Consider the following 27835-nt stretch of genomic DNA (forward strand, 5'->3'; position numbering starts at 1 on the left):
GCTACCAGAATTTCTAACAGACGTAGAAGTTATTTCCATCACAGTTCTGTTCATTTGTTCTGCCTGAACAGTGCATTTAATCAGGGTTCACTAAGATTATAATGCGAGTGGAGGGTCAATCTTTAGGTTTGTTATATACAGTATATTTATAATATAGTCAAGTTGACACCATAGTTTGGAGAACTTCTAAGATATAAGATTACACTGGTGAATGTGTACTGCTTAGCGCTCATTAATGCACATGTTAATCTGCACAGGGCATAATCAAGCACTAACAACACTTTCTTACACGCTGCAGCATCCTCCAATGAATATGTTGAGGCAGGTTGAATGAATGAGTGGGCGATCTGTCTGGATTTAATGAGAGTGGTGGACAGGTAAAACATTTTCCTCCAGAGTCTCTTAAAGGTGTAAGTGGATGTGTTGCATAATTTACACTAACAAGGGGGGGATGTTATCAACTCTGACACCTGCCTCTAACTGAGGCGTCTCTCTTAGATAAACTGACATAATATGTTAATGCACATGCAGCTGAGACAGACACTAAAGTAAAAATGAATAAATAAGTAGAGAAACATAAATACAGATGCTATAGTTGTTTTATTTTTCACATCTCAAGCCAGATAAACACATATGGGAGGTTGTGAATGCATCATAACAACGGAAATAAATAGTGTTCAGGCTGAATTGTAATGCAGACGAAGGTACCGAAGAAGATAAAGGGTGGTAAAGGACTTTAATCTACTTCAGTGAGGCAATTTTTCCAAATAACATAAAGTAAACTTGGGATTTTTGAGGCCCTTGTTGGTCTGGGACCCTGGGTAGTCGCCCATGTTGCTCAGCGTTGAATGCAGGTCAATGAGTGAATTACTATTACTTAAAAAATGATAAACAACTAAACACAGAGACAGTACGACCAGAACTAGATGCAATACAACTAAAAACAGACTCAAAAAGAATGATAACAGATTTAAAACGACTAAGAGGTGACACATTATAATGAAAAAGAACAAAATCAGATAAAAAACATGTGAAATGACCAAAAGCAGGCGCAGTGCAGCAACAAATAGAAACAATGCAACAGTATGGGGCTCTTAAGTAGGATGGTTGGGGGCCCTTCACCTGTCTGTGCCCATAGGTCTCCTAATCCATCCATACACAGACTCTTATAATTGCCTATTACTGTTAATGAAGACAGTCCTGCCACAGCTTTCCCAGCAATACATTATTACAAGGAATCACAATAAATAAACCCTGAATATGTTTATGTAAATCGGGGAGGGAGCTGCAGAGGGTTGCTGACGAGCGCGTCTTCACCTGCCTCACCGACCTTGAATCCGACACCTCTGATCGAGCTGTGAAGTTAGATGTTTGCCTCTGCTCAGAGCACACAGGCTCACATAGTATTTGTGAGCGAGGAAGAGATGCGTGGAAAAATAATGAGTGTGTGTTCGAGTGTGTCGAGTAAATCCACAATTTGCTCACGCATTTGAGTGTGTGCAAAGCGTGCTCTATTTTCTTCCTCAGGTGCCATTTCATGTTCATACTCTTCATTTGGCATTTCAGCTCCCTAGGAGAGGCCCCCTTTTTTTTTTTTTTTTTTTTTTTGCAGAGCACAACACATGGTGGTTTTTACTTTTGTATATTTTTAACAAGGTATTCATGTCTACTTGTCACTACAACTGAAAGTTACAAACAGGGTGAACTGCCAGACACTGGTATTGATTTACAACACTGCTGCTGCTGCTGCTTGCTTTTGCTTTTCATGCTGATTTTTTTTAGGTGGTTGGATATTTTACACTCATATTCATGTGCTTTTTTCCCCCCTCTCTGCTTTTTCATCTCTTTTCTTTCCCCCCCACCCCTCACATTTCACTCACGGCAGTTGTCGCTGGTTCAGCTTGACTGCTTCGTTAGGGCTCATCATTTGCATTCAGATTAATTATCTAATTACCGACAAATGTCCGGCGGCCACCCCACACTCCGGCTCGTCAGCTCTCAGCCTGTAATTATTTTAATCATTTACTTTCATCTGGAGCGTTCCTGCCATACTCCTGTGTTTAGAGGCCATTCTTAATTACCCTGCCAAGACACTCTTTTCATGAGAGGGAGGGAGGGAGGGAAGGGGGAGAGGAGAGGAGTTGGTTTGAGGGAGAAGAGAGCAATTGGGTGAGGGAGTGTGTGTGTGTGTGTGTGTGTGTGTGTGTGTGTGTGTGTGTGTGAGACCAATGGGGATCCAGAGGCTTTGACAGCACAGAGGAAGCTCCCTGCTCTGCTGGATGCTCTCTCCTCTCTCCTCTTTCTTTCTCTCTCTCTGTCTCTCTCTCTCTGTATCCCCCCTCCCCTCCTCTCCCACCCCGCCCAAACAACTTCCTCATCTCTCTCCTCTCACCCAGCCACCCCTCACCCGCCCCGCTTCCCCCCGTTATACTTCCTCCCTTTTTCCCTTTATCGCAAGCACACACAGGAATCGCCCGTGGGCTTCAGTGCTCTGACTGCTAATACACTGACACACACACACACACACACACACACACACACAGAGGCAGACAACAGAGTCATGCGCCCTGTTTGTGGCACTCATCTTTCCACTATTTGCCTGGAAAATCCATACTCCCCTCAGCTCGTCTGTCTCTTCCTCCGTCTCCCACCATCCCTCCATCCATCAGACCTGCATGGCTGCACTCTGCACGTCTATCTGCTGCCTGTCTTTCTCTTTCCATCTCTATTTCCTCTCCCTCTTATTCCCAGTATTTGGACAGCCTTGTGTCAGGCCTGCTGCTCTCTGTCCTCGATGAGAGATGATGGGTCATCTCTTTTCCTCCCCCCTGCCCACTCCTTGTGTGACCAGTTCATAATGATGCTCTCACTCAACCCTTAAGCCACTCACCCCTCTCCCTGACTGCTCTTGTTAAGAAAAGCCAGAGTGTGTGTGAGCGAGAGAGAGATACAAGCTCTGTAATTGGGCTCTTGAATATTTAAGTCACTGGGGATGAAAGTTTAATGAAAAGATGATTATCTACCAGTTTATCACACCACTGTTTCATATTTCATTTTCATATTCTCGTTCCAAGCTGCATTGGCCGTTTTGGCAGCTGTTGATACAGAGTTTATGATCCACTGCTGGTTGGAAAATACTGAGCAAAAAAGATCCTGGAGACACTTAAAAGACAAGCAGAAGGGATCCTTTAGGATCAAGAGTGTCTTCTAACATCTCATCTTGTGCTGTCTCAGATTGATTGTTTACTTCTGCAAAGAAATTCATGTTGGCAGCTACATTGTCCGTTTTGGCTGCAGTGGACATTGAAGGTTGGAAAGTACAGAGCGGCAGGAGAGGCGAAGACCACACGTTTAGAGCAAGATGCACCTAAAGGAGATGAAGAAGAGACATTTATCACCTCTGAGGAACAAAAGTCATTAGCTTTTAGTTAACACTTTTTGTGCTATGAACCGATTTAGTGACAGTGAAGTTTTATTTCTGCTAAAATCAGAAAACCGCTATATTTCATTTTCATAATCTCTACTTAAGAAACAGTGGATAGAGTTTAGTTTATGTTCCAGTCTGACAATAAAAAAACATGATGCACAGCAGAATATTCATTCGTTCGTTATTTCTGTCGACCTCTACAAAAATCCAACGTTGTCGGTTCTTTTTTTAAAATATTTTTTGCTCTTTTTGTTTATTTAGTTTGTTAAATTTACATTTTCTATTACAATCTTCACTGTTGTTTCAAAGTCTACTTCACATCACTATTATCAATTCTATTACTTCAAGCACTCGAGTGTCAAGATGAGGACCCTAAAATATCAAAATAAACTTTTGAAATGTTTAAATTTTTAATAGCAACCTGTAAAATCTTCCTGTCACTAAACTCCCAAATATAAAAAAGACAAAATAAGGTAAATTTAAAAATGCAGATAAAATGAGTTCACTGTTGTTTAGTGTTACCCATGGTCATTTTCACTAATTGTTATCATCTACATGCTGCATGTGCACATCATTGTAAAAAAATAGCTTTTCATAGAAATAACAAGAATAATAATTTACACTTTATGGGGAAATTATTGCGGACGGGCTGTATAAACCTGTTTCCTCTGTGCACGCTAAGACACAAGAGGATCATTAGATTAATAATGAGGTAAATTTACCATTACCGTCATTTCTTTTAGCTGAAAACATCAGATGGCAACTTCACAGTGATTTCAGCCCGTTCTGTTGATTGTGCGTCACCTCTACAAACACCCTGAAGACAGTTCAATAAAAATCACAAGGACACTCTTTCTTTTATGTAACGGTGAAGGATGTACAGACGGCTGTTTGTTATTCATTCTCATTATTCATAATGGTGCTAACATTAATCCCTTTTTGCTAAAAGATGGTGTGAAAAAGCATTGAGTGTTTTGCCCTTCTGCCAAACCCCAGTGGAATAACAAGGTCTGCAGAGTTTCGAGGGGGATTATGTTGAGGACCCACACATAGCCTTGGGCCACAGTTTGGACGGCAGAGATTAGAGACCAAAGTAAAGTGCAAAGAGGCCATTTCCAGGCAGAGATTCAGCGTACGTGGGTCAACATGGGCGACTGTAATCTTCTCTGATAATGCGTTCTGGTTAAAAGACACCGATTTTTTTAAATGAAGGCATGAAAATAAAGATAAAAGCTGATGCTTCCACATGACGTGAGATTAGTCTGTGAATTTAGGTGGCGAACAATTTGCATTCTTTGTGTTGTTTGATTAATTTCTGGCAAAGTTACAGAGAGAAATTCATGAGCTGCATTATTAAACAGCTTCAGCTTCATCTACAGGCCACCATATGTTGATGAATGCACTTGAGAAAATCTCAAATTCAATATCTTGTATGAAAGAAGCCTCTGGGGACTGAAGTGAGACAGAGTTTAGGAGTGTGTTAACCCGGCCTTATGAGTTACTTGGCATTCACTTAGTCCCACAAAACTCCCTCGAAAAATGTGGGATCTCACTGCTTATCAGTTTAATCCACAATTTCACGGCGCTGAGACGGAGACGACCTGCGCCGCTTGTAGCTTTTGTGGACAGGGTGTCACCGTTTAGCCCTATCTCTTGGTCGATGGTGGGTGGGGTGGGAGACCAGCTCCATGCATTGGTCGGGTGGGAGGGAGAGGAGAAAAGAAAAAGAGCAAGTTAAATGGAAGTGACAATCTGCAAACATTCCTGCTGGCAGCTGCGCGGCATTCTCCACAGTTCACCCACCCTGTGCACAGGCACCGGCCCCCTGCGACCCCCGTGCTCGGCACACGCACCTGCTGCTCCCAGTTGCTCTTTCACTGACAGCCAGATAAGCTGTGGGCGGGTCCCGGCCGGGACTCCACTCAATGTGCTCTTGAGAAAACCCCTTATGCGTGAAAAAGCCCCCTTTCTCTGCCTTTTGTCCAACACAGTTTTATGGGACAACATTGGGCATTATGAGGTTTGGGGGATTTTTCACGGGACTCTATAGAAGGGTATAATCCTTTCAAGCACGGGACGAATAAAAAAGTTTTAACCTGCTGTTTTCATATTTATTAGCTGGTTATAGCAGACGAGGCAGCTGAACCATTAACAGACACACACACCCTCCTCCTCTTCTTCTTCTTCCTCCTCCTCCTCCTCAGACACACAAGCGCCACGTCCTGGAATCAGAGTCTGACAAGACAGGGGCCCTTTAAAGGACCTGAGTGCTTTAACTGAATTAGCCAAGAGAGTCAAGTGGGTGAGTGACACTCATGAAGACTTAAAGTGGTAAAGTTCAGTCAGTCAACAGGTTGTTAAAACACACTATCAGGTGTTAATTTAATATTCTGAATGAGCGTTCGACTTGTTTTTGTCTCCTTTGCCAATTAAAGTTCTGATAGCGACGAGCTTCTTTACGTGGATTTCAATTTAGGCCTCAGCTCAAGTCAAATTAAACCAATTTTCAGCACCAGTAGCTCACGAGAACAATTTGATTTTCTCATGCAATAACACTTTAAATTATTTAAACTCAATAACGGAGCTCTGCAGGAATGAGCATAATAACACAAAATGATAATTAATAGCAGAATATTATGAGAAATTTAATTAAACAGGTACTTTTCCCTTCTGTTGCATCTATCTATCTATCTATCTATCTATCTATCTATCTATCTATCTATCTATCTAACTATCTATCTATCTATCCTGTGTCTGTGTTGTGTTGTTTCTCCTCTGATAACAGGTCTTTCTATCCAGTTCATCATACACAGGCCTCAGGCCGCAGCCTCTCCTCCACCCTCTCTCACCCCTCCTCCCTCCCTGCTCCTCTACCTCCCTCCATCCCCACCACCACCACCACCACCACCACCCCCTTTCTGTCAAAGCTGATTGTTTCCACGCCAGCAGAGTGCTGCAGGCGAACACACTGTCACACTACATCAGGCAGAGGGGAGACGGGGAGAGAAAGTGTATGATAGGGTATATATGTATTTCTGTGTTCAAAAGCTCCGCACAACAGCCAAAGCTGCGGCTGCAGCAGGGAATCCCAAACTTTTTCATGTCAAGGGCATCTGAATACAAGACCGCAGATTTTGTCCTGAGGAATCTTAATCTGAAAGGACTTTCAGTGATGGAAGAGGATGATATAACTGTATCAAACTGCTGTAGACAGGACAGGGAGGTAAACGTGACAGCAGGGAGAGTTAAAGCTTTACATGAGGACTGTGGTGGACAAGAGCACGACATGTTTCTCTGATATGTACATTGATAACATAGGAAGAAACGGAAACTTTCAGCTTTAAGACAGTTTATAATGCAGAATATTTAACTCCATTGTAAATAAGATTTACTGTGTCAACGTCGACCCAGTTTGACGAGCAGGTTAAGAACCAATTTCTAGTTTGTAGTTTATTATTAGAGACAACAAGCTTTACTGTCACCTGTCACGATGTAGATCACAAATTGTTCACTATTTTTGACATTCAAAACAGCGAAGAGTGCACAGTTTGTATTATTATTTACCTTTAGTCTTTAGGGTTTCTATAATTAACCGAGCCGTGCTGTATAAACACATAATGGGTCTATTTAGATTTTTGATTTTTCCAAATATTAGCAAAAATATCTGTCTGAATTTTAGGGAAATAAATATGAAGTGTTGAATATTTCCCTAAATATCATACAGTTTCTCCACATTTCCACATTTCTAACTTGATAAATTATACAGTATATATACTTATTGATAGATATATGTTTTTAAGTGAGGCGCTGGAAAAATTCTGAAAACACAACATGTATTAAAGTAAAAAAAATAAAGATGTCACCACTGTATCAGCTGAGACTTAAAAAATACCTTTTAAGCTTGTGACCTCTTAAATCACATTATATTAAATTATAATTTTAATTTAACCAAAAAAGTGAGTTTTCAGCTGAAATTAACTGAAAAGTGAATTTATTCTTATTTTTATTCAGCAGATTAAATAAAACAAAGCATGGAGACAAATCTGAGAACATGTGCAATAGGATTTTTTTTTTTATTTGTCCTGCCAATCATGTCATGACTCCTCTGCTTTATGTTGTCCTCGACCCCCAGGTTGCTCTGCATGATATTAATCAACATGTGGTGCAAAACAATCCAGTGCTTCCCGGTGGGAACTCTTTCATGGATCCCAGGTGCGCCCTCCCCGTGCCCCCCCACCACCACCAGCACACACCCGATGGTTAAATGCACTACACACACACACACACACACACACACACACACACACACACACACACACACACACACACACACACACACACATTGCTGCCACCTTGCGTAAAAACAGGGAAACGGGAGCAGGTGACGGTCTGACCTGAGCGGGACTGTGATGGAGTGTCTCCCCCCAGTGGACACTGTTCACTGACGTGTGAACGCGAGTGTGATGATCCAGAAAGGGTGGAATATATTTTGATGGAGATTTTAATTACTCTACATATTCAGCAGCAAACTTTTGGAAAGACTTCTTTTTGGACATGAGGGTGGACTGAGGTGAACCATCAGAGGAAACATTAGAAACACTGCTCCAGACTTTATTGTGATTTTATCTTTGTTGATTTACTCCGCACAGACCCACTGTGTAGGATGTTTAACTCTAACCTATAATTAGAAACCAGACTTCTATGTAAAGCTACAATAATAAGGATATAGAACGATGATTTGAATGGGGCACTTATAAACATATATAACAATATAACATATATAAGAAATGTCTGTTATGGGAATATGTGAAACAGCATTAGAAACTATAGTAAATATGTTAATGTCACGAGTGCTGTGATCACACTATAGAATTTATTAGTGATTCCTCTGCAGTGGAATAAATGCACTGCATAAAAAAAACATTATAATCCTTTGTCAGACAGTGAAACAGGAATAATGTGTCTCGCTGCTGTTTGGAGGCGAACAAGGTGAAGTGTTTTACAAAACAAAACAAAACCAAAAAATAAAAAAATGCAGATCTGCCTCCTGGCGCTCCGGGGCGCCGTAGGGGTTCCACACGGCCCAGCTGTGCGCACCTATCTGCTCCTCAGGAAGTTTTGCACAGGAAAAAAAAAAACGCGATTAACACCTAACGTGCCATCTCCATGTCGTTTTGCTTCATGTTTTATTTCTGACTAAAACAGCAGGTTTGCAGAGCCAGACACAATGCACGTCGTCAGTGCGCAGCCAACAGGAGCCCCGACGGTCACACCAACACAGACGAACGTCTTTATGGTGACTAATCATGATTTTTCATATCAATTAGGTTCAGATGACTCAATAATCGTACTGCATAGAAACAAACTATCTTTATTATCAGTAATAAAACTAAGCACTAAATTCGGGGTTGCCAAGTGGTCTGCGTTTTTGTGGTGTTTGTGCTTCTGTATTGACATTTTTTGTCTCTTTAACCCTTTAGCTCATGAGGGAGACCACCTCAGGAGACCGTTTGACCTCTGACCTTTTGGAAAAGTGCAGGAAATTAAATGTAGATTAAACAGTTTGTCTGTGTGGTTAATAAAGTCTTTTGAATCTGTCTAAAAAATCAATTTAACTTCTGATTTCACAAAATCTATGTAGGCTATAATCCTTAAAAAACTAATTAGCCTATGGTTGCAGTAAATTATCGAAAACAATCGTTTATTAAAACATTTATTACATATTGACATTTATTACTTTAAAAGTTGTTAATTTCTTAGAGCATTTTGTATTTAGATTTTATTAATAGCCCGCTTTTTCACAACCTGGCAACCTAAATGTCGTCCAGTCTATAACTAGGACATGTTTTATGAACCACTAATAAAACTATTCATTACATCCTATAGTTGTCTCATGTCTGTAGACCTTTTCTTCTCAGACATGTCTCCACCTGGGGCTGATCAGGTAGCTCCACTTCCCCTCAGCTACATTTACCATCATGCGCTTTATTTGGCTGATTTTACGACCTCCTCTAACTACCCTGAAATCGCGTCTCGGTTTACAGAATCGCCGTCAAAGACACGTTTGTTTCTCGTCTGTATCCTTTTTTTTAGATGCTTTTGCTTGCACGCTGCCTACAAGTAACTATCCCGGTGTAAACATGTTATCCGCTCCGCTTTGACGCCTCGCAAACATCCACCTTCATCCAGGGAACAAGGGATCAATATGGAAATCGACTCAAACATCCACTGCGGTGCCTGCGTCCAAGAGAGGCGATAAGCTCTCAAAATAAACGGGAGTTAGTTGGGAGGCATGGTCGGGGATTATCCCAAACTTGCCCCGGGGTTTGGCTCTTCTGCGCGCAACCGGACCGGCGTCTGTTCACCGAGGCCGGATTGGGCCTGTCGGGCCCCGGGGCGCAGAGTGACAGGCTCCCCCGGGGCCTCCTGCGCGGCGAGGACCCCCACGACTCAGCTCAGGATGGAGATTATAGGGTGGCAAAGCGGCTGGTATCTCTGTGAACATACGCGCACACACACACATGCGCACCCACAGAGCGAGAGGTGAGATGATCTCGGAGCGCCCGCGGCAGCAGCCGTGCCCAGAAAGATTGACGCTGGAGCCTCACACGGCTATCATCCTCCCTGCAGAACACACGGTCCCCAGCCCCGTGTGATGAGCCGATACAAACCAACTCTGTTCATCACACAAAGACGCGATTGTGAGCTGAAAGGTCATTTGCTCAAGGGCACCAGAGGAGCAAGAACAGTTGGAGATAAAAACTTCTTCAGTCAAATGTGCAGCGAGGGAGGTTGATAAACCTTGAAATCAACAAGCTGATCTGGAAAGAAATGAAAGCTGTGGGACCTTAGATTCATTTATTAATAATAGGAATTTGACTCAAAACGTGTTTGGATAGAAGGTCGTTTTATTTCTTCTTTTAATTTATAATTATTTACAGCATCCCAGGTATAAATCATCTGTAACACTCTTAAATCTGTCTCTGTTCAATCTCCAATATATTTTGATACAGCAGGTGTTTTCTACTCACAAGTCAAGACAAACAACAACAGCATACACACACTCAACACTTTTCTATTAACATCATATCAATATTTTCTCGTTGCTTAGATTAACTACGTCCTGTCACATATTTCGATCTGGTGAAGAGGCAGCGACAGAGACACGTCGTCCTGAATGAAGATGAGGCCGATACATTTACTGATGCTCGCTGTGGAACCAATAAAGGAAAATCAACGGCACAAGTTTGTGTCATTACAATCAGTAACATGAATCAAACATGATGATGGGAGATTGTCTTATTGAAGGGGGAACGTCTTCAGGACAGAAGCAGACTCAGTAACCACTTCCTGTTTCCCTCCCTCCTCTCTCTGTTTATGACTGGCTGACGGTGGCGGTGGGAGCAGCGGTGGTGACAGCGGCGGCAGCGCCCATGCGCAGCAGCTCCTTCCTGTGTGTGAGGATGACGTCGAAGCTGGACTGCAGGCGGTTCTGTTGCTCCTGGACGCGCCCCTGCAGGGTGCGGACCCAGCGGATCAGCGCCAAGCGGCGATACATGGTCAGCTGCACCTGGTGCTTCTCCATCTCCTGGGCCTTGAAGCGCTCACGGTCCCGCAGGGTCCACACTGCGCCCATCAGCTCAGGCATCTCGCCGTCCGAGTCTGACGACCGGTCTTCACCGTCTTCCTCTTCTGCTCCTTCCTCCAGAAGATCCTGCGACTTGCAGCTGGAGATGTTCTGTCTCTCAGCTGCTTCTGTGTTTCCATTTAGACTCTGGTCGCTTTCCTGATGGTTCGTTTTTGGTTCCCCGACTCCGATACGGTCCCAGCCTCCCATGAGCATCCCTTCGCCTCCACTCCCCAGGTTGAGGGAGGACACGCTCCCGCCGGACTGGTAGCTGAACTCGGAGTCAGACTCGCTGTCGCCCCATTCGTCATCGTCCAGCTCTGCATCCTCCACTTCTTCCCGTTCCCTGAAGCTGCCTTTCCTCCCCTGCAGCTCTCTTTTCTCTCTCTGCTTCTCGTCATTTTGACTCATCATCACCCTCCCTTCCTCTTCCTCCAACCTCCGTTCCTCTGCGCCGTCAGGGGGAATGCGACCGTACCCGTCATCGCCGCTCTCGATTTCAGGCAGGGGCTCCAGAGGGCTCCAGCAGGGCAGGCGGGATCGCGGTGACAGGAGACCTGAGTTGTGGTGATACCCAGACGAGAGCGGGGAGTTTGGGGGGTCGCGACCCAGTGGGCCTAAGTTACGAGGACGCACCTGGTTTCGGTTCTCATCTCCTCCTCCGTTGCTGGTAAAGCTCGGATCATCTTTGCCCGGCAGGAAGTTAAAGTTGCCGTCTTTATCACACTTCCTGTTTCGAAGTGAAGCAGAAGACTGATTGGTGTTGGCGCCTCCCTGACCTCCATAAGCAGAGTTCAGAGGTTGGTCCTGATGGTGAAGCATCACTGACCTGGACTGAGACTCACTGAAACAACAAGAAACAGAACATTTGCTTCATTTTAGACCAACACATGCGACCATACCACAGAACTGTGTTTGACAACCCTATAACCCAAAGGTTTTAGTTCATGGATTCATCGGATTCTTAATTATATTTAAGAATTTGAACGATTTGGCTTTTTGTTAATGAAAAAACAAAGTTTCATCACTCAAAGTAGTTAGTAGTCTTTCTGCATCATCACCAAACACATTTCGATCACGAGACATTTGACATTTGAAACCCTGAACAATCAGCTCCAGGTTGGTTTTATTTACAGAGCCCAGAATCACAAATAGTAATTATACATGATCAGGTTCTTTATAATCCGATCTGTGTTCAATAGTTACAACCTTGATTTGGTTGGAAAACACTCTACCTAAAACAACAAAAGAGAAATGTCTGAAAAAGTGACAGAGAAAGTTCAAGTCCAACAGGTTGAAGGGTCAGCATCTGTGTTTTCCTGTAGTTTCTCTCACAGTTTTTTTTTCTGTCTGGCTGTTAATTCAACGTTGTCTGATAATAAACTCTATACTGTTGCACAATGGAAACTTCCCAGAAGCACAAGCGTTCTCAGAACAAGCCGCTGCATTATCAAGCCATGGTAAATTGAGGTTGACAGTAAAATAAAGATGACTGAATGTTTACTGTGACAGATTTTTACAAGCGTTTTCCCAGTCGCTGCAACATGAGTCAAAACCTGCAGCTGCATAAAAAAACGCATTAAGAAGCCATCAGTAGCTGGAAAAACAATGGCATAGATGAGCCAAAGCAACAGTGAAACTAAGGAAAAGGGGTAAATTAAAACACAAACACACACACACACACACACACACACACACACACACACACTCCTGGGTCGCACCAAACTCCTTGTTTATGTCTGTAACTACAGGCTGGTCTGCGCACTCCACTTCTATTAGCATCAAATATTTACATGTCTCCTCAGAATGGAAATTTCTCTAATCCTGACTTCAGGCTGCTGTCAATCAACACCCCAGCCCCCCCCCCCCCCCTCCTTGTCTATGCGGGCGCGTTCACGCCGGTGCTGAAGGACAGCTACTGTGGCTCAGTCGGGGGCGCGCATGTTGCAGACACTATTACGAGTAGAAATAAATGATTATGTGCGTGAAGTCGATGCGGGTAAAACCATGAACGCTGCAGGAAGAGGATGGAGAGTCTGCTTAGAAATAGACGTTCATTAATTTATCTGTATTCACGCGACGACTGACGGAGGAAAACCAAAGCGGACGCGCTGCTGCGCATCCAGACGCACGACGACAAGCGTAGAAAATGCGACCAATGGCGCTCAGTGGATGCACATTTACAGCACGGTGATGGATATAAGGTTAAAGAAAATCCGGAAAACGAGCATCGTGCATCATAATTCATCCACAGACGGACACTGAGGTTAAAAACATTCTCACTATTTGCTGTAAACCTGAGAAAATGAGACGAAAACGCAGAAATGCGGGATGTTTGATCCCCGTCGCGTTACGTAACGCTCACCCCATAATCAGTGCGTCTCCTCTCTATCCTTCCTCAGCAAAATCAACCCCCAGACCCTTCCTTTCATCTCTTATTTGCCGGTTACATAAGTGAAGTGACTGACACTGACCACTGTGACTAGATCTGCATGAAGCGGGTTTGTTCTTACCTTTTTAACGGGGTTGCTGTTCGGTGGAGACGCCTGACGCTGCGCCCTCCCAATTCCACCCCCCTCCTCCTCGTCGTCCTCCAAACCTCCTGTATATGCGATGTTTATCCTCCTCCTCCTCCCCCCTCCATCCTCTCAGTGCCACTGTGATCAGCACCGGCTGAGTAACACTTCCTAAACTGGGCTGGGACTGGAGGAAAAGGGAAACGAGCAGGAACAATGTGAGGACATAGATGGTCTGAATATGAAACAACACCAACAACCAGCTGACAGCATCAGAGTTATTAGTACAAGTTCATAGAGTTTCACAAAAACAGGATAAATAAACAGCTGACATTTGATCATATGATCATCTGCATGTTAGAGACTGACAGGGACAGTCCAGGATTAAAGCATTATTACATAACCCAGACACCACAGATCTGCTGCACTCCTCAAATTCTGTCCTGGGGAAGCAGAAACTTTTCTTTTTGGATTTTTTTAGCTCATATTTTGCACAACTAAACACTTTGTGTGGGGTTGGATCATTAATCTTCACTGTCACTGTAAATAAAGCTTCTCAAACCTGGATGGAGGTAGTTTAACCCTATTATTCCTAAAAGATTTTCTCAACCACATCAGGTTGGATGTGAAGCATCTGTGACCCTCCATCCAGCAGGTTCTCCTATTTCCACAGAGAACTTTCACTTTTCTTTACCTGCAAAGTCATGCTAAGCAGAATTATAGTTGGAAAAATATTAAAAGGACTTTGGTCTGGTCAGTCTGTAATAGATTGATTCAATAATCACAAAGATGGAGGTAATTAAAGTCCCCCTGCACTCAAGATATGTTTTTCTCATTTTGTACTTCACTGTGTTTTGCTCAGTTTTCTTTTTGACACTAAAAGTAAAGTTTCTCCGAGCTGCAACTGAAATATGAAGGATTATAACTTCCAGTAATGAGACGATAACAATGAGAATAAATGTCACAGAGACATTTTGTTTTGAATTATTACATTTTCAAACATCCAAGTAGATGAAAAATTTAAGACTTTGTGTAGAATAATCGTCTGCTTTTATTGTACCATTGAAAAAAATCTCAGAGTGAATATGAAATCACAACAGTAAATGCCAACACTTCTAGTTGAACATTGAATGCACCACGCTCGTGAAGTTGGTTTTGCAGCATCGGGTTTAAGCCTAACTAAACAGAGAGTCAGAGGTTAAAAGTCTTATCACAATATCAGGATATATCTACAGTTCCAGGTGTGTTTAAGGAAGCCAAGGTGTTACCCACAATGCAACACTGACAGTAAACATCATGACAAAGGCAGAATTGCAGGATTTGTTGCAGTGTGATATTTCTCCAAACGGGTGACTGATTTCTTTTGTGATTGTCAATCTCAGTTTTAAGGGCATGGCAGCTGGTTGTGTGTGTGTGTGTGTGTGTGTGTGTGTGTGTGGTGTAGGGAGGCTACATCAGACAGACTTAACAAGTGTTCACTGTCTCTCTCCTCCCTGCATCTCATCCCCCCTGATATGTCATCGCTGGCGGCAGAAAAAAACCTTGCACCACCCCCCTACCCTTCTACACACACATACACACACACACACACACACACACACACACACACACACACACACACACACACACACACACACACACACACACACACACACACTTCTATCCCTATCCTCTCCCTCCTTTTCTCCTTCAACAACATCCCCATTCAAGTGCATCAGCTGCAGGCATCCTTACTCCCTCCCCCTTCCCATCGTTCACTAGTAGCCTAAGCACATAAAAAATACATCAAACACAGCCGTCCGCCCAAGGCCTCGTCACACGCAAAATCATCTCTCTCTCCATCTAGCTCTCTAAATAAAAAAGAAAAACCCAAGTTACAAAAGACAACTACAGAGGACACTGATAGAACGAGTGATAGTCTGAACTCGGAGGACTGAGGGTCGTCTGCCAGGCCTCCTGAGGGAAGACAGATTATTGTAATGTTAACTCTAACCACGCTCTCTCGAGCTTAGACACATGGAAAGAGTAAAAAAAGGAGCATGACTTACCTTGTGCATAATAAGACCTTGTTTGAATTGTGCACAGCCTGCAGCACCGTGACCCACTTCCCTCAGTTCAGCTCCACGTCTGCTCCAGCACTAGCCTCGGCTGTGACAGTGGCCGAGGGCGGCCTGCAGCACCCATGGGCTATTCTGTCAGATCCTTGGTGCTGAGTTTCACAGACACTGTAAAGAGAAGCCTGCTGGACTTTGAGCTCACAGCCACGGCTCTTAAAAAATCAGCCAAATCAGGCAGGATGTGCTAAATTGAAGCACTAATCCAGCACGAGGTCGCTTTGCACACTAATTATACACTTTTTATTTTAGGCATAGATGTGAGTAGACACACACATACAGTGCATACGTCATGACACAAGCACACACACCCTTGGGTGCAACAGCTCTTGTTTCTCTTCAATTATTCCACCCTCTGCCCTTTCTCCTCCTCATAATCTGAATGAAGCCAGATCCGTGTCCTCTAGATATTTAGAAGCAGGGTCTCGATGCCAAAACATGTAACCTTCCTGCTTTTTTTCAAGTGTGGTGTGAATTGGGAGTTCGGGAGTGGGGGGGGTGGATTTACAGCACTGACCTCGTAATTCCCTCTCAGGAGTTAAACAAAGTTGTAAAATTCAGTTGTGAGAAGTGGGTATGGTGCTGCAGCGATGCACGCAAAGAGAATAAAAAGCAGAATTATGCCAGAGCTGAATTACTCCCCGACTTGCACAGGCATTATTCCTATTAAATTCTAATTAGAATTAATTTCTTGACCCTGCAAACAGACCCTCAGGATTTGGAATCAAGTCTTTATCTTGATTAATTGCATTGTAATGGCTCCAAAGTAATGAAAGATGCAGCTCCACAATTAAATCTATCAAATTGCTCCTTTTCTCAAAGCCTCCTGGACCCAAAATTCACAGAAACGCCACCGTGGTTTTGACACACAACCCTTAGATAAACAAACAAAACATCACCTCTTTGCAAAAGGTAAAAGCGTCATCACTGCTTTAACAACACGGGGACGTGTACGAAGGCCTGCCTGCAGGTACAGCAGCTCACCATAGGCTGGGCCCACCATGAGGTTCATTTCAGACCCTCCTGGCGTTGGCCTCTAATGATGTGCAATGGGGCTTCCTGCGCCCATTCCTAACCCCAGGACCTCCTCCTAATCACCGTGGCTACTAATGAGATGGAGAGACATGCAAGGGCTCGTTAGAGGACCTTTCCTTTAATGCCGGCCTATTATTAGCCTCTTAGCAAATCATTAGTCTCTAAACTGCAATTTACGTTTGAAACCAAGAAGAAAAAGTGAAATAATGAGTGTTGAGAATTGTTAGCAAAGGGCAGGCAGAGATGTGGAGATGGGACTGGAAATGCATGTGAGGCTGAAAGCTTTCCCACTTTAAAATTTAAAATGAATTAAAATAAAGCTAAGATTTTAGTTAAATTTAATTTATCCGATGACATATGTGGGAAAAAACACTAGACATACAGACCTGTTGCATGTTTATCCGTTTACTTTACACCAACACTGCAGCTGGTAACATCACACCTGAGCAGGGAAGACTGAAGCAAGCAGAGCAACGTCTTAAAATACACTTTTATTTACAATGTAAAACAAATACATTTCAATCCTCAATAGGAAGTCCCTAACCTTTAAAAAACTAAATCAGTCCTATTTACATGATAAAACATTTTTAAAAGAATCTCACGTGAGATGTGAACGCTTCAGGCATAACGGATATAAATGTAGACACACAAGTTTGTATGTGTAAGACCAAGTAAAACATCCCAAGATGCCATTTTAAGGCAGTATAAACATGTAAACACACACACGACCATTTGTATTTGTGTAAAAAATGCCTTGGCCTGTGATAAAATAAATTCTGTCTCCTCCTTCATCGGTCAGATTTAGCCGAACCCCAGTTCTCCTAGTGTAGTGTGACTTTAATGGTCCAGGAAGCTGAAGATGCTTCTCTGGGGCCCTTTAGTCAGTCCAGTGGGTTTGTTCTCCCTGCAGATCCTCTTGGCTGCTGGGTTCTCAGCCTCCACCTGCCCCCTCTTCTTCATCACCTGAGGATCAAATACTTTCAAAGTTAAATCATGTTCACACCGATGTAGCTGTATGACCGGAAAAATCTAAATAAATACATTTAATTAGTTGTAGTTTAAGCTTTAAGCTTAAGATTTTTCATGACTTCATCTAGATTTTCCACTCTGCTTCTTGTATGACATCATGTTATACATCTACCCTGTAATTACGAGTCTGTTTATGTTTGCTTTAATAACTAACCTAATAATTGTTTTGATTTATTATTAGTTATTGAAGAAACTGATTAGAGGGAGTATTTAACACAGGGTTTCTGAATTTTAATCAATAATACTGATTTATACGTTTAGTATTTTAATTAAATTATGCACCAGTATCAAAGTAGCTTATATAAAAGGTGATATATATATATACATACAAAATGATAGGTTAAACATTGCCTGTATTATTACTGTTTTAAAGATTCTTACTCATCTTCAGAATCAGTTAACGAAAACCCTCTTTCACTGACAAATTGTGAACTTATCCTTTAACTAGATCTCCTGTGAGCACTGTGGGATTTGGCTCCACCTGGTGTCACACATGGAGAATGCGTCAAAGGATAAATTCACGCATCTGTGACATGAGTGGTCGCTCTAAGATGTTAGGAAACTATTTTGTTTGTGTGGTTATTTCAGGAGAGTGAGATCTTGCCAAGCAGAATGAGTTGGGAAATGAAGGGGGGAGTGGTGGTGGTGGTGGTGGGGGCTAGTAGTGATTGACTTTCACTGTTTAAGCAGTCGAGTAGTGACTCCTCCATTACAAATACATTTTAATGTCACATGGTGTCAGATTTGTTTTTTTTAAAGAATATTACTATGAAATGACTCTTTGGAATATATTGTAATTTATATGTGCTGTTAAAATAGCTTTTGTAAGGTCGGTTCACTGAAGGCCTCCAACTTTAGCCTGTGTTTCACATTCTGTCTAGAATAAGAGGGGTTTTGTTTCCTTACAGGTGAACCTACATCAGTTTCTGGTTCTTAACTACTTCAGTTGATTGTTCTTTATGCTTTTTCCTGATATGATAGTTTCTCTTCTGTGTTTGATGTTCTAGTACATTTATTTGCCTGTGTTATGACAGCACAAAGCTGTACTGTCAGTAATCTTCCTGTGTCTGAACTCCTACACCTTCGCTTGATTTTTCTCTGCCTCACCTGTTTCTTTGGAGCATCTGACGGCGAGTTGTCCTTCTCAGGAGAGAGCGTTTGAAACAGGAATCCTCGGCTGTTTCTGGGCGCCAGAGGATTCCCATCAGAGATGGAAGCCAGCTTCTGGAGGACGGATTGAGGCTGACTTAGTAGTGAACCTCTCCTCACCTGGAAGAAATGAATAAAACATAAATCTTTTATTGACCTTGTACAGATCACAGAATACATAACAAACTTGATGGTTAAATGCTCAAGTCTACCCACATCTCTCTTTCTGCAACCTCTTAAACCATTTCCAGTTTAGTGAGTGACCAGCCACAGTATCCCGTCTTTTAAAAACATTTGGTTTTATGTTCTTAGTAGGAATTTAAAATGGTAAACACAACTTAACAGTTGTCCTATTGACTCTAGAATGAAGCCCGTCACATTTAGATCAGCTTGTTTTTAGAATAAAAACAAAAAAATAGTTCTCAGAATAAAAGCCACAAGTTACAAGAACATTCGGGCAACAAGTGGTGAAATAATGTTATTTTTATGAAGTCATGCTACCAGTTTGTGAAACAACAATGTTACACAAGAGCTATATTCCAACCTTAAAAGTCAAAAACATGTTGTGAACCGTCTGCAGCCGGAGTATCCACTCCGACTTTCTAAAATAAGAAATTCTCTACAAGTATCTGTATCAGTACAATAATATGAGACAGCAAATCAAATAAGTAATCACTCTTGAATTCACAATGTCCTACCTGTAAGGGCTGTAGGGGTCTCTGGAAGGGGTTCAGAGCTGAGGAAGTCTTCTTTTCTGGCTGAGGTGCAATGGGTGGTTCTGGTTGGAAAATGTTTGAGGTTGGGACAATGAAATAATCTGAATAAAGTTTCCCAGTAAAAAACAGTCAAACCATCATGAAGAGGATCTGTGCACAGTTCATCCAAATCAAAATTTTAGATGTTTAATGATTGTTTTAATACTTCACAGAATTCAACCTCTTTAACTGTCACACCGTCCACTATTATATGTCTCAGTAGCTTCTCCAAAGTTAGAGTTCTCAATATTCACTGGTAATAGTTGGAGTGTTTTCCTGTAAACATCCTTTTAAAAATGTCTAAGGTCAACATCATATCACTGACTTTTTAGCCCTCTTTATTTTTCAACACTATCTTTCAAGATAACAAAAGTGATGTTGCCTTTGTGCTACTAAACTTGGATTAAATCCTCCTCCTGTTACTGACTTCAACACTATGTTTGTCTTACTGTATTTCAGAGTTTTGTTTGCTTCTGACTGTTTTATGGTGAAAACATCATAAAACATTGCTCTTTTAGTTTAGTGTATCAAACAAACCTTTTCTCTGCAGAGTCTTGGCGGTCAGTTTCTTGGCCAGCTTCATAAATTGACTGTCTTCTTCGTCTCCAATCTTCTCGTCGTCTGCATCCAAATGTTCCCCCTTCTTGGCTTTCTGCTCAGACTGTGACACACGGAGGAAGAAATTAAGACAATAACAGCAGAGCCACTGCACTCACACAGCTTGTTTTTGTTTGTTGTTTACAACTTTAATGTCTCCAAAACCTGCATTAAATTAAACAAAGAGTAAAACAGTTTTTCTTTTATTATTGGTTTCTCAACATGTGTAACACTACTACTACTACAATAAACTGTACTGCCCACCTGTTCTCTGAGCCACTGCTCCCTCTCCAGTCTCTCTTTCCGCCTCTGGACCTCACTCTGGTCGATGTCTTCATCTTCATCTTCCTTGTCCTCACCCTCTGCTCCCGTCCTGCCCATTTCGAAAAGATCATCTGCAAAAAGTTTGCAGCATTTAAATTGATAACCGGGGGGACCCAAACCTTTTCTCCACACGTGAAGTAGAAATTGGAAGTTTAACAATTCCAATACCATTCTAAATTAATTGCAAGCATACGTTAATTAAGGTTAATTATTCCTTCATTCTGTAAACTCACCAATGTTTTTCCAGCGGAAACGGCGAGCTCGTCCCGGGCCATCAGAGTGCAGGTCTCCATCAGCTAAGTAGCGCTCTTGGTAGAGCCTCAGACGACGTTTGTCATCATCCATTACCTGCTTCCTTTAAAAACAAACAAACATATATGTTGAAAAAACATATAGAAGCAAACCACCTTGTAATACTACTCCAGGTTTTTAGATCATTTTAAGAAATGATATCTAATAAATTGATTATTTCGGCATAACAACAGTTTACAGAAGAGCATAGAAAGTAGATAAATATTCTGTTATTATGCTAATGTTACTCACATGTGGATCTTGTTGACCTGATCCTGCAGTTCTTCGTCTGAGGGAAGGTCTTCGAGAAGCTCCTCTTCCTCGTATTCGCTCCCTCGGTCACTTTCCTCATCATCACTGCCAACATCACTGCCCGACAGTTCAGCCTCAGACTCCAGGTAGTCAGCCAAACGCCTGAGAACAAGATGCAGGAAGCCTTTAAAATCTTTGCTGCCTTGTTGATTTTCTCCAACTTTAATTCAGTTTTTCTCCCCACTTACATTTTCTTCTTTTTCTTGACACGCTGTGGTGCAAACACGGCCTGCATCTCCTCTTCTTCTACATCATCATCCTCATCTGCACCAGCACCTGCCTCCTCTTCACTCTCTTCTCCAGCAGCCTCATCACTGTCTTCCTGTAAAGCCACAACTCACTTGTCATTTGCAACATAAGAAACATACAGTTTCTATTTCTAAATAAAAATTGGAACTTTTGCAGTGACAGTGAGACATCTTACCTGGTCACTATGACTTTCTACATCTGACAGAAGCCGGAACTCGCAGTCCTCTTCCTCCTCCTGCTCCTCTTCCTCCTGCTTCTTTTTCCTTTACACACAGAAATCACTATGAGAGTCGTTCATCTCATCTCAATGCTTTTCTGTCCAAAGTGAGTTAAGGCAATCAGTAAAGTGATTTTATCAGATCTGTTAACTGTACCTGTCTTGTGCTGGTGAAGCTGTCTGAGAAGAACCTGAAATTGGTGAAAGAGACATTTTTACTATTTTCATTGATTTTTGTCAAAATCAGATTTTGAGGCAATAGAAAATAATCTAATTGTAAAGGATGTACAGTAAACAACAGAAATTTAACTAAAATCATTAAATTTACATATGAATATTTCACAGGACATTGCTTCGCTATAGTTTATCACACTCTTACCTGGACTAGGGAATTTTCCTGAACACAGTCCCAGCAGCTGATCCATAGTATTGTCCGATTCTTGATCCTCTCGTCTCCGTTTACTCTTCTCTGTGTCCCTCTGCTCCTCTCCTGCCTGTGTTGAAGGAAATGCCCCAGAGCACAAACCAAGCAGCTCATCCTCCTGTGTTGATCCAAGGCCTTCTCCTCTACTTGTGCCACTATCAGCTGTACCAAAAACACCTGAGCACAACCCTAACAGCTCCCCCATGTTGGCATCCATTGCATTTTCATCCAGGCTGTCCAGGATCAACTGTCTTTTGTGGGATGGAGGTGCACCAGGGCGAGGCCCCACGTTCAGGAAACCATCTGCATCAAGTAACTGTGAATGGGCATCATCTTCCAGAGAGAAGCGACCTTGGGAGTCTCCTCCCATGCCAGGGCCAGACGCTGCTCCACCCAGGGGGCCTGAATCTGCACCTGGAGAAGGAGGTGCGTAAAGGTCTTGCGAGTCCTCAACGGGGAGGCAGAGAGATGGCTCAGAGAGTTTACCTGAACTCTGATGGGGGAAAAAGGTAAAACACAAATTAAACCGGCTCACTCTGAAGCAAAGAACAAAATCTAAAACCTGCACTGATCACATTTGAGTCTCCCTTGGTTAGGAACCAACCCCCCTCCGATATGTTAAACAAACTGAAAATCATTCTCTTACCTTAGAGGCAGAGCCGAGGAAGCTCGGCCTAAACAGGCATGGAGAAGGGGAGCGGAAAATGGATGAATTTGAAAGACCTCTTCCCGAGGAGCGCTGGTGATTGACAGGCTGGTAGGACGTGATCATGGATCCTGCAAGCTCAAAGCTGCTGTTGTGACTGTTGTCTTTCACCAGGGACAGAGAGTCGTCCTCTTCTAAAAACCAGAAGGATGTTTCATTTCACAGTAAATCCTCTTTAAATAAATACTTTGTCTTGACATAGAGGGGTCTTTCCCTTACAAACATCTTATTTTAATACTGGTTATTTATAAATTCACATTTTGTCTTGAATGCAAAAAATGTTTTACTCACCTATCTTGTTACTGTTGTCCTGTCCAGCGGGACCAGACCTTCTCACACCATCACTAAAAAGGAATAGACAAGTAAAGGTTTACTACCTACAGCAATAATGCAAGTGCAAATATGATAAGAACTTAATGTGCTCGGCACACAAATACACACTAACCCAGTGCGAGAGCAGGAGCTGCCGGGGAACAGCATGAGTGTGCCATCTGTGTTTACGAGATCAGGAGTGGGTGACGGTCCATTCAGTGGCACAGGAGACAGGCTCCTAATAATCTGAGCCACCCTGCCTTCTTCCTCCTCCTCCACTTCATCTTTCTCACCATCATCACCTCCCAGTAAGTCATCTACACCCTGGGAGACAAAGGAAGAATAAAAATGATATGTAAAAAAGGGACAAAAACATAGAAGTGATTTGATTGCTCCACAGCGATGAGAAACAACACATCCTCTAACCTCTTCTTCCTCTGACTCATCTGTCATCTCTTCCTCCTCTTCTTCCTCTCCACAGTCTTCATTGTCTAGACGGTTCAGCTCAGCCTTGCGGGCCCTCTCCTCCAGTCTCCGCTGGGCCATAGCGAGCTGCAGACGCTGCTTCAGCGTCATCAGCTTTTCTCCTACAACGTGGGCCAGAGGATGTAATTAACCTCAGTGTTGCTACTGATCAATGCTTGTACTTGTGTAAAAAAAAGCAGATTTCTCCATTTGTCATTAATTTGAAAGGTTGAGTTGCCATGTTTTAAATTCACATTTAAGACTTGCTTGATATTTATGTAAAAATATAAACCTGGTCTATATATGTTGCACATGTATACGTACCAGGTTTGGTGGGCACTGGCTCGTCTGCTCCCTCTTTCACAGTGACAGTGACTGATTCAGTGTGTAGCTCTTCCTGGCCAGATGGTGTGCTGTCTTTGCAGATGATGTTGAGCTGCATCGTACGCTCTCCTTGGGGCCGCACAGGTGCCTGGACGTGACGAAGGTAACGCATCTTCAGCGCCTCCACACCTGTTTGAAGAAAACAGTGATTTATAGGGTTATTATGACTTATGATACATTCTTACTCTTCATCAAATTAAGTAAATAAAGTATCACATGTCTCACCAGGGTTAAGCTGTGCGGGCTCAAGATCAACAAACGCAGCAGAGTCTGGACACAACTTAGCAACAGGCGGGGGGTCCAGTCCAAGCTCCTTCAGTCTGGCTAATTTATCTTTCCTTGTCTTAGTAGGTTGCTGCACTGAAGCCTCTGATGCATCTGGATTACTGTTCTCACGCTGAGCAGCTACAGGCTCGACAAAAGCCCCAGATATAGGCTCCTTTTGCAGTTCTTCAGAGTCAGACATGACTGCAGTTTGGCTTTGTTTTTGAAGAGTGGGAGCGTCTCCTCCAGATTCACAAGCAGGTTGCACTGCTCCATCTGCTGTGGCCGACTCCTGCAGACTCTCAGAGAGGTAAAGCATCGGGCCAGATTCCTGGTCAAGGTTCTCAGTTGATTCTCTGTCTTGGCTGATGCTCTCCTTCTGTGGGGACGAGGTGGCGGCAGGGTGAGATAAGGGCTGGATTTGAGTGGCAGAAAGATCCAGAGAGAGAGAAGATTCTTGCTCTACAGTTGGCTGCTGGGGCTCAATTGGTGGGTTTACAGGAGGTGGAGGAGCTGGTGTGGTCTCCAACATCACAGTTGAATACTTTCTAGATCTGAAGGGAAGAAGACTTTGATTAATGTGTGTCCTGCAACTAAATTAAAGTCTATCATAAAATAATGTATCTAGTAAATTTGTGCCAGTATTTTTTCCAGATGCCTATGCATTTGAACTTAATTTTATTTACTTCAACAATGCCATGGCAGGACCCTCTGGCCTGGATCTCTTCTTAAAGAACTGGTCGATGGTCTTCGGCTCCGGGATGTGATATGGCAGGCCAAGTGTCGATTCTACAAAGACAGAAGACAACACATCTCTTAATTACACAACCTTGAGGTTTATTGCCACAATTCATAAAGACCATAGAAGTGATTCTTACCTCTGATCAGCCTCTGAGATTCACTGTGAAGTTGTTTCATTGCCTCTTTACTGGCACGTGCAGCTTTCCTCTCCTGTAAATGTAACATGTTAAAAACAAATATCTTTTTTATATTTAGTATTAATTTTACAGCGTTTAAAGGAAATGAAGAATTGTAGAACTACATACCACACGTTGGGGTTTTTCTGGTGCTTCTTCTTCCTCCTCTTCTTCTTCATTCAGGAGAGGATCCTGCACCAATATTTAACACTGATCACACAATCAGTCTAAACAATATCTGTGATCAACACTGTGTCCCTTCTTTCGTGACACATTTTACTGAATCATTTAACACATTTAATTAAAGCAATACGAGCACAGATCAGCTGAGAACAGTGATAACAAAAAGCTTATGATTTGGCTAAAGCCTGTTTCAAACAGTATAAATCTACTGGAGTGTAAAGCACAAAACTAATGTCATATTAGCAGTCATTGTTGTTGTACCTTATGTTTCTTTATCTTTTGCTTGACTGCAGCTCTGATGGCATCCAGGGACTCTTCTTGCTCCTCTTCCTCATCGTCCAGCCCAGTGTCAAATAGGTCAGTGTCACCCAGTGGAAACCCACTGTCATTCAGAGCCCGAGGGAGAGGTGCATCCTGGGTAAAAATTGGTCTTTAAATATACTGTATAGCTATACATAAATAGGACTTGTAAGCACACCTGATAACAGTCCAGGCTATTTAGAGTATTATTCTTAAAAAATAAGACAGAATGCTAAACACAGTCCCAAAATAAGCATAAACAATGTGATATGTGCAGAAACACATAATTAAATACTTTTCTCAACACATGCCCAAAGTTGTAATGAAGGTATAACACTGTTATTGTTTCACAGTATTGTAGGAACCTTGATGTACCCAACACCACCCAGAAAATAATGAGCTGTAGCAAGAGCAAAAATACAACTGAGAGAAAATTCCCAGCTGCACTTTACCTCATTAGTTTCAGAGAACCTCTCTTTCTTCTTCAGTTTTTCCACAGCTTTGCTACGCTTCTCCCTTTTCTCCGAATGCCTCTGGCTCTTTTCCCTCTTCTTTCTTTCCTTCATCGATTTTGCTTGCTTCTTTGGTTCCTTCCGATGCTCTTCCATTTCCTCACCTTTCTCTTGCTCAGGCTCGCTATCAATGGGAACCCGGCTTATTCTCTTGCTCTTCTGCGTACCTTTCTCTCTCTTCTCATCCACCTCTTCAGTCTCCATTTCCTCTCCACTGGAGGCAGATAAGACCAGGGCTTTGCTCATGTGTAAATTGCTCTCAACAGCTGCCTCCTCTTCCTCACTGTCGCTGTCTTTTATGGCATTACGGCGAGGCTTTCTGTGAGCTGTGATGTATTCATCATCATCAGAATCTTACAATTTAGAAAATAAACAGTACAATGGTCATCCCAAATGATTTAGGACTTGACTTAGTATAGTATTAAGTGGAGAGAAAATGTACAGTATATTCACCTGGATGCTCTTGTCTATTGTTGGGTGTCTCCGTAACCAACTCCTCTGCTGGAGAGCCCATGCCGCTGTCTGAATCACTCTCTGTTGCAGTTTGGCCCACAGCTGGGAGGCCCTCAGCCTGGGCACAAAGAAAATCCATACAGTATTCACAAGTCATTAGGTGACTTTTTTCTGTACATGGTGAGTATGATGTATTTAGTGGAGCTGAATAGCTGTGTCAACAATGTTTTTTTTTTATCTATATGTGCCTACGCCCTGTTCACACTACATCCTGTATAAGGGTTTCTAATCCAAACAGCAGTGATCCAAGTGTGCTCTGTTTAGTGTTGCTATCCTGCAAATATATGCTGTACTGATTTCGTGTTTAAAAATAGAGGAAGCAACTTTAGCTGCCCAACCTTTCTGGGAAACAAGGTCATAGCATGTGCTGCATTTATGTATCAAATGTTAGAAACACTCAAACAAATTAATTTCTTCGCAAAGTTACAGTGAAACAAGGAGGTCGATGATGTGACTTTAACAGACCAAATGCTGTTAACATGACATTAGTGGCGCCTTGTAATAAACAAAACAATGAACACACGAGTTGGCTAAAGACATGGTTACGTTGAAGTTAGCTAGCCTCAAATCTACCGTTGCATGTACAAATGGTGTATTTTCGTGAATCATCTAGATCACGGTTGAGATATAACTAAAACTGTGCTCCACAAATACAATCTCCAACAATATGCGCGGATTGCTGTGACCAGGCCGAGTCGACAGTCACGTACCAGCTGGCTAAACCCTTAGCCTGCTAGCTAGCGGGCTAAGGCTAACAATAAACTGCAGACACGAACCTTTTTGATTTACAATACTTAGCCGTCTTATACCATAACTCCTAACAAACGTGAACCTATATGTCATGATGAGTTTAATCTGATAAGCAGACAACGAGATGACCGCATTAGCTGCTGATAAGTGATATCCTCACCTGCTGTTGAGAAAGCACCAGGCTCATCTTTGTCCGCCTTCTACTTTACGCTCTTCTGTCAAATAAACCAGCGGAGACAACGCTTCGTCGAAACTCAGCGACCACAACAGACGTCGATAAATGAATGTCTGCGTGGGAAAGGCTATATTAAGCTTGTAAAGTACATTTAGAAGGAGTTTGGCTCACTCGGTTCTTCTTCCTCCCGCCTGTTCCATCAGCACCGAATAGAAATTTTGATCTTTCGCGCGCCGTGACAGCTGGCCCCTAGTTTTTGCGTCATTCCGGTGTCAATCGTCCTCTTCT

At 42.6% G+C, this 27835-nt stretch overlaps 2 protein-coding genes across 3 annotated transcripts; both read right to left on the reverse strand.

Annotated features, from left to right (window-relative positions):
• Positions 1–10315: 10315 nt before the first annotated feature.
• LOC113153281 (UPF0500 protein C1orf216 homolog) lies at positions 10316–13692 on the reverse strand. 2 transcript variants are annotated; one of them, XM_026346838.2, is made up of 2 exons: positions 13420–13550; positions 10316–11898 (listed from the first exon to the last, which is right to left on the reverse strand). In XM_026346838.2, the coding sequence occupies exons 1-2, from the start codon at positions 13422–13424 to the stop codon at positions 10803–10805; spliced, it is 1101 nt and encodes a 366-aa protein (XP_026202623.1). In that variant the 5' UTR covers positions 13425–13550; the 3' UTR covers positions 10316–10802. The 2 variants fall into 2 exon arrangements, 1 of the variants encoding a protein (XP_026202623.1); XR_003297966.1 differs by lacking the exon at positions 13420–13550 and adding an exon at positions 13568–13692 and having other exon boundaries at positions 11762–11898.
• A 3510-nt stretch (positions 13693–17202) lies between these two features.
• Positions 17203–27744, reverse strand: LOC113155425 (claspin). The gene is made up of 24 exons (XM_026350147.1): positions 27533–27744; positions 26563–26680; positions 26050–26462; positions 25559–25711; positions 25244–25306; positions 25076–25148; positions 24884–24986; positions 24159–24751; positions 23874–24062; positions 23511–23671; positions 23218–23408; positions 23064–23116; positions 22713–22906; positions 22022–22559; positions 21800–21833; positions 21601–21688; positions 21365–21498; positions 21117–21278; positions 20807–20928; positions 20514–20644; positions 20190–20313; positions 19596–19675; positions 18856–19017; positions 17203–17682 (listed from the first exon to the last, which is right to left on the reverse strand). The coding sequence occupies exons 1-24, from the start codon at positions 27557–27559 to the stop codon at positions 17557–17559; spliced, it is 4032 nt and encodes a 1343-aa protein (XP_026205932.1). The 5' UTR covers positions 27560–27744; the 3' UTR covers positions 17203–17556.
• Between the last annotated feature and the right edge of the window lie 91 nt (positions 27745–27835).

Source organism: Anabas testudineus, chromosome 11, assembly GCF_900324465.2.
Source record: "Anabas testudineus chromosome 11, fAnaTes1.2, whole genome shotgun sequence".
Lineage (NCBI taxonomy): Eukaryota > Metazoa > Chordata > Actinopteri > Anabantiformes > Anabantidae > Anabas > Anabas testudineus.